At 38.5% G+C, this 7,797-nt stretch overlaps 1 protein-coding gene across 2 annotated transcripts in view; it reads left to right on the top strand.

Annotated features, from left to right (window-relative positions):
* Nucleotides 1-2,494: 2,494 nt before the first annotated feature.
* The window catches only part of LOC114666576 (Fc receptor-like protein 2), a 137,312-nt gene continuing 132,009 nt past the window's right edge, over nucleotides 2,495-7,797 (top strand). For both annotated transcript variants that reach the window (XM_051920040.1, XM_051920041.1), the window contains exon 1: nucleotides 2,495-2,546. In XM_051920040.1, coding sequence (XP_051776000.1) covers nucleotides 2,516-2,546 — 31 coding nt within the window. In that variant the 5' untranslated portion in view covers nucleotides 2,495-2,515. The remainder of the gene's footprint in view (nucleotides 2,547-7,797) is intronic.

Below are 7,797 nucleotides of genomic sequence, written 5' to 3'. Positions count from 1 at the left end.
AAAGCACTTCCCCTTAATTTCCACTGATGTCCTTGAGTACCTGATTCACCCTCAAGCCAAAAGAATTCTGCTGGATGAACTTTATCGATGCCTTTGGGGATTTTGCATGACTGGATGAGGTCCTGATGCAGTCACCTCTGATCGAGATTAAACAGGTTTAGTTCTCTAAGTCTGGGATTTGAGAAAGTAGTGAACCCAAACTATGTGACTCTTCAATTCCACCCGGGGGAGTAAACGTTAACATTATACAAAGTTATTGTCTGCTTTTACCTGTATTATTATCAATCTTTAATTTAATATTGTTTTTTGTATCAGTATGCTGCTGCTGGAGAATGTGAATTTCCCCTTGGGATTAATAAAGTATCTATCTATCTATCTATCTATCTATCTATCTATCTATCTATCTATCTATCTATCTATCTATCTATCTATCTATCTGAACGATTTTAAGATGAAGTTTATGACGTTCTACTTTAATGACAAAATAAACTACGTGATTAAAGTGGAAATTTTGAGATCAAAGTCGACATTTTAACTTTTTTTTCCCCACTGTGTCCCTATTTTGTTTTTCTTTTCTCTGTACCTTAATACGCTTCTATATGACACTCAGATGGTGGGCTATGACTTGCCTTTTCACAGCGAATTTGATAACCGACCACTTCTTTTTTATTTTGGGCATTGTGTGACTTTCTGAACTTGAACTTTTGATTTTCTCCACCACTCTGTCACTCGATCAGCTTCCTTTTGTTGTTTATACCACTCTTTAAACCAACAAATATTATGTTTTTTCCTTGCCTCCACTTGGTATTCACTGAAATTCTCCTATTTTCCCCGTGCTTTTGCCATTGTCTTTTCACAGAATGCTGAACTTAAGAGACTATTTATATTGATTTGCATATTCAAAAAGGCATAATTCTGGGAGGAGTCGGGGTGGGGCGGTAGGCCTGTGCATGTGCATTACTTTTCATGCTGACCGGGAATTGCATAGCGGAAGAACATGGAAGTTTGCGTATGCACAGATTTAAGCGTCTGGATTTTTTTGTGCGTATGCACATTTCTGTTTGTGTCCATATGCCATGTTTTAGTGTGTTTTAGTGTGAATTCTATGCAAAAACATTTGGCGCCACAGTGAGTGGCAGCCTTTCCAGCAGCTCTGTGTACGACTTTATATTTCTACCTTTTTTTCTATCTCTCTGATCACTCCTACACTTTCTTTTATGTGAACTCATTTCCTGTACACTTTTTACTACTTGGACATGGATTTTTACACGCCGAGACTTGTCTATTCAGGTGTTTTGTTTTTTTGTGAATTTCCCCTTGAGGATTAATAAACTTTCTATCTATCTATCTATCTATCTATCTATCTATCTATCTATCTATCTATCTATCTATCTATCTATCTATCTATCTATCTATCTATCTATCTACATGAGGCCACAGGACCAGATAATATTTATCAAGGAGTTCTTAAGGAGGTTAGCGCATAAAGATATAAACCCTTGAAGTGTATTTTCAGAAAATCCAAAGGTCTGGAAAACGGCAAATATTATCCTGTTATATAAAAAGGGTGATTGGCAGATCCAAGCAACTGTACACCAGTAAGATTAATGTGCATCATAGGTAAATTAACGGAAGGAATTATTAAGGATAAGATTGAGCAACACATGACAAGAACCAGATGTTTACTGAACAGAAAACTTGGGTTCACATGAGGGGGGTTATGTTCTACCAACATGCTGAGATTCTATGTGGAAGCAAAAGGAAATGACTAGAGTGGAGTATATTATATTATTTATTTTGACTTTCAGAAAGCTTTTGATAAGGTGCCACATGAAAGGTTGGGCATCTAACTAAAGGAAATGGCTGTTCAGGTTGTTGTGTGTAGATGGGTATAGAATTGGCTCAGACACAGGAAGCAGAGGATGACGGTGTGAGGAACTCATTCAGAATTGCTGATGTTAAGCGTGATGTCCAGCAGGGGTCAGTGCTGGGGCCACTGCTATTTTTAATAAATATTCACTTGTTGAAGTAGCAGTAATACAGGGTTAGGGTTTGTCTATAGGTGCCCCAACATTTCATACTGTCTCTGCCTGTTTATTACAATAGCTATCTACATACATATATTGTTATGGAATATCATATATTACAAATAGTGTATATGCACATACATATTGAGAAATATTCTATTTTCATGATTCATCCTAGGTTTTTAACATTTGCAAATCTGTGCAGCAGTCAGTGTGTCAGTAGGAAGTCCACTATATTAAATTTAATGAATATCATGAATCTCTGAATATCATGTCAAAAAAACGGAAGAGAGTAAATGACTGTTTTAGCATTGCAAGCAAAAAATATACATTGTAAATGTAAAACAGTGAAACGCTCACTGTGGTTTTCATGGTGACAGCAGTGTAGCTGGTCGTCATTTCCTGAAGAGCCCACAACTGCAAAGAGAAGTGCATAAATCAAAATATTTATCTGTCTGTTCAATTCTCATCATTCACAACTTAGAAGAATGCAGGCCTTTGAACTTCACCTGTTTCTTTGTAAGTGCTTTTATTTCTTTTTAATGTTTTCATAGTAAAATGTAAATGAAATTTGATGATGTTGCCTTAGCCTGGTGATGGCCACATGACTGCATTGGGGATACGGATTTCAGCATTTCATATCAGCCCCACTCGTCCCCTACTGCTGTTGGCTGAACTACTGGAGTGCTGCTGTTTGATTCTGCATTTTAAATTCAGAGTGTTTTAAATCTGTTATGTTTAAGGCTGTTATGTGTAGTGGCTTTAGCTGTATTAATATGTTGTTGATTCAATTACTTGGGTTGAGTGAGTTCTCCTAAATCTTAAGCTTGGCTCGTCTTTATTGCTCTGTAGAATACTTTGAGTAGTGAGAAAAGCGCTATATAAATGCAAAGAATTATTATTATTATTATTATTATTATTATTTTAAAATAAGCTTTGTGTTAAGTTGGCATCAGTGAAGGTTTAAGAGTCTGCTTTTTGGCTAAGAATGTTGTGTAAGTGTAGAGAAGAATAAAGAGGTTGAAATGCATTTAGCTACACACTGCAGCTTATGTACTTTGCTTTAAAAATTCTGTGTTATACTTTCACACATTAATTACAATAATATGAGCAGGTAAGTACATTTTGTTTTATTTGGATGGCTTCACATATCAGAACATAACCAACAATCAATCAATCGGTAGTCTGCATGTCACCATTCAACGCCACAACAAGGCACTTTACATGGGAATCTTTGAAAATTAACAGTAAATGCCTGAGCTTTGGAATACATGTATCATTTATAAAGTGAAGTGTACAAAAGTAAAGAACAAAAGAAGAACAGAGTGAAGGTCGATGGACAGCCTGAGATGGTGGTTTGGTAGCATTAGGGTGAGAGAAATTCATAAAGAAGAATAACATGAGAAAGCAGTTATAATCAATTTGATTTCAATGTAAGAAAGAAGAGTTTAGTTTTTATGAGAGGTTTCAGTGAGTCCACTGATGGAGATTCACAGGAAGCTCCAGGGAACAGGAGCCACAAAGCTAAATGAGTGTTCAGCCAGAGTTGCAGAAAGGGACTTTTGGCCGTTTGTTTTAAGAGAGAACAGGAAATTGATTCAAAGCTTTATTTAGTGTTTAAAATTCTTAACCTTTTCCACTAAAAACACAAAATCAGCGTTCTAACAATATTATACACTGCAGAATCTTAGGCAATATTGGGTAAACAAAGATCAAAAATAATAGCAGCTGAATATGAAGTACTGAAGGTGAGTGATACGTAAAACAAAACAAGACAGGATAGGCAAAGGAAGAATCCGTGAAAAACTGGAAATGCATCCACTTCTGCAAACCTTAAAAATAAAACATCTACAGTGTTATGGATATGAGAGAGCGCGAGCGAACGGGCGCGCAGCTCTGAGGCTAAAGATATATGCTGGTCTCTGGAAGGTTGCTGGTACAAATTCCATTACAGCCAGAAGGGATCCTACTCCATTGGGCCCAAGAGCAATGGACTTCACAAAATTGCTCCAGGGGTGTTGGACACTGCACTCGTCAGGTCAGGTCAGGTCAGGTTGGGGAGTATGCACTGATACAGCGCGATGCCACACTCACCACACAATGAAACAGCTTAGGATCTCGGTTGGTAACCCCCCAGGCAGACATGAGGTCCAGTCCCACCTTCCGGAAATGACCATCTATCTGCCACAGCCAGGTGTTACATGGGTGTCCCCTCAGGGAATTGCGCCACATGGTCGTAGTGTCGTAACTGATGTTCCCTCACAATGCAGGTCATGTGCCTCATTCGGGACTCTTTGAGCAACACAAGGTCACACCAGCAGTACCCAAGGATTCTCCAAAGAGACACACATGAAGGAGTTCAGTCTTCGTTTCAGGTCACTGGATTGCGGCCATGTCTCGCAAACAGGAAGCACCAGGACTCTAAAGACTTGGACCTTCATCCTTTTGCTGAGATATCAGGAGCGCCACACACCCCTTTCCAGTGACCTCATGACCCCCCCAAGCTCTCCCAATCCGTCTATTTACTTCATAGGAAAAGTCACCAGAGACACGAATGTCACTTGGGTCCTTCAAAAGTCATGTGAAAAGACAGTTTCCCCTTGTGGTTTCATACAGTACACCAAATACCAAACAATAAAAAGGATGAGTGAAACAAGGTACCCCAAAAAGGTGTTTGAAATAAAGAGTGAAGAAAAGCACCCAGAAAGAGAGGAATGACCATGGAACAAATGAAGATCCTGGCAAAGGTTAAAAAAACATATAATCAATGGATAAAGACCCCAACACCATAAGGCAAAATGGAAGAAGTAAGTGAAGACTGGATGTCTTCAGAAGATTTCAACTGTTTATAAGATGCAGCAGCGATGACAGGTGACATCTGTGATGATGAACTTAAAAGAGACGTCAATCAGGAGAAGAGTTTTAACCCGAGACGTTACCGGCAGAAGAGTCAAGCTGAGCCAAATGACATGTGCTTTTCGTGACCGTTCAGATTCAAAACACTCCATTGCAGCAGATAATTCAAGCTGGGAGACCCTTCAAAATTGAACTGCAGTGATTTATTGTTGAAATGAGGAGGACATGACAGCGAATTTCTGCATCAGAGGTAGGAAGAGAGGCTCTGACTGTGCCAACGTTAAAAAGATGCCTTGGGAGGTGATATCCAAAGGGTGGCCATCACTCAGAGAAATCTTTAAATAAAAGTCCACACTAATGAAAAACAGAACCTACTCGGGGGATTATTTGGCTATCGATGAAGAAACCTTCAATAGTTCAGGTAAAAAAATGAGTTAAATATAGACAATTGTTAATTGATGAATGACTATACTGTAATTGACATTAATTAATAAAAGAACTTCATTACATGATTACATCTTGCCTGAAGAAGGGGCCTGAGTTGTCTCGAAAGCTTGCATATTGTAATCTTTTTTGTTAGCCAATAAAAGGTGTCATTTTGCCTGACTTCTCACTGTTTTCTGAGAGATTCTATAAGAAGCAGTTTCATTTTACTTGTAGGTGTGGGAAGTTGGTGGACACTCATATACCTACTTTTTGGAGACAACCACAAGAAGAGAGATCTTCATGTTGAGTTGGCTATTGTCTACATAATAGTGAGGTACCTCTGGATTCTGAATTAAGCAGTAGAGAGTCAGTAAGCAGACTGAACAAGAACTGTAGTTGCGCTGAGGGTCGCCACAGGAAGAGGCTACAGAGAGCTCAAGTCACCACCAAATATAGCAGGCTGCATTGGTTTAGCGAAGTAGAAGCACATCAAAGAGTATCCTGAGATATTTAGTATTGTGCTGTGGTTAATGGTGTCATAGTCAGTGGTGAAGTTAAGAAGAAAAAGTGCAGAGAGAGAGATGTAGCACAGACATTAAGTAGAACAACATTCAATTGATATTTAAAATCTTGAGGGTGAAAATCTAATTTCACCAGAAATATGATGGCTTCTTTGGAAATAGCCTAGTCTTGACTGAAGCTGCCAGATCTAAAATAAGAGTCCTGAGGGATTTGTGTACAGTTGTACAGCTCCCTCAGTAGATTGTAAGGAGAGGGAACCAGGTAAAGATGAGGCTGTGAGGCTGTTTAATTGGGGAGGACTGCAAGGTGTAGAAAGTCGGGGTTGAAAGATGATCAGAGAGAGATCAAAAACGTTGAGCTCAGATAATGAGAAATTACAAAAAAACAAGTCCTCGAGATACGAGTAGAACCAGAAAAGGCTCAGCAGACTGAGCAGATGGTGCATACACTGTCCAAAGAAGTTCAGAAATGTCAGAAAACCTAGAGTCAGAACAGCAGAAAGGCATGAAGATTGAAGTTATCAAGGATAAGGATTTTATCAGTATTGAAGCTTAATAGCCATTCTCTAATCCATTTAGTCCTGAACAGGGTCATGGGGGTTGCTGGAGCCTATCCCAGCTAACACAGGGCAAAAGGCTGGAACAAGCCCTGGGCAAGGCATCAGATGCAAGGAGAATGAGGTCATCAGTGGAGTCCTTCCAGGATCTGTCCTTGGACCATTACTTTTTCTGATTTATATTAATGACATTGATTCTGGTGTAGTTAGCAGATGATACTGAAATTGGAGGGATAGCAGATATTGAGGGGGAAGCAAAAAAACAAAGAAGAAACACGTGGACAATTTTCAGAAATGGGGAACACCGGGGAGAGTGCAAAGTGCTACATATGGGGCAAAAGGAACATCACTTATAAACATAAGATGGGAGACACTGTCATACCGGATGTAACCTCTTAAATGGATTTATAGGTTTATGTTGACACAATATTTTTATCATCTAAGCAATGCCCAGAAGCAATGAAAAGGGCAAATATAATCTTAGGTTACATCATAAAAACTGCTGAATTTAAGTCAATGGACGTAATGCATTAGTAATATTGTATTGGGAGTATTGTTTGCAGTTCTGGTCACCACGGTACAAAAAAGACATAACAGCACTTGAAGCTGTGCAGAGGAGAACAACCAGGTGCACCCCAGGAGTCTGTGGCAGACTCAGAGAATTAAACCTCTTTACTCTCAAGCAGAGGAGACCTCATCCAGATATTTAAAATCCTCAAAGGCATTGAAAAAGAAAATCCAGCAACAGTTTTTCGGCTTAAAGGACAACTCAGCCACACCATTGTTAATGTCAAATGTTGCTTGCAAATAAATTGAAAGGCCAGATCTCAATACTTTTATAATTACTGTAGTTTAGCTTTTTTGAAATTAGGGAACATTTCAGAGGACGTCACTGTAGTGATACTTGTTAGTTTGTTTTGTTGGATATGTCAGAGTAACATTTAGATTCTTGACATTTTGCATGCTTGCTTCATTCCACTTCTTCTTTTCTAACAAGTGACACCATGGTTATGTTGAAGCTGTAAATGGTTAATCTACTAGTATCAAAAATGGAGTATTTATGTTAACAAAATGTGCGAGAGTACCATAAACACCAGGAGAACATACAATAAAGGTAATGCTTTAGTTAATGTAATGCAAAGTGCATCTATTACTTATTTACTATTATATAACAAGACATTAACAAAGGCTTCTTTTGGTCTCAATAACACAAAGCATCAATTAACTGTCTTTTCATGTCTGCAATATGGCCTACTAAAATAACTTCACGTTGAAACGGTCAAAGTCTGCTTAACTGACACAAGGTTCTCTTGGTATTGCATAGTTGAGTATAAGACCTGTAAATCCTTTATATTCACAATTAATTTTACCAGCATGTCAATATGGCATAATGTACACAGATGAATAACC

This window comes from Erpetoichthys calabaricus, chromosome 16 (genome assembly GCF_900747795.2).
Source record: "Erpetoichthys calabaricus chromosome 16, fErpCal1.3, whole genome shotgun sequence".
In the NCBI taxonomy this organism is placed as follows: Eukaryota; Metazoa; Chordata; class Cladistia; order Polypteriformes; family Polypteridae; genus Erpetoichthys; species Erpetoichthys calabaricus.
Note: the sequence above shows the minus strand (reverse complement) of the source record. Positions and strands in the feature narration are given on the sequence as shown.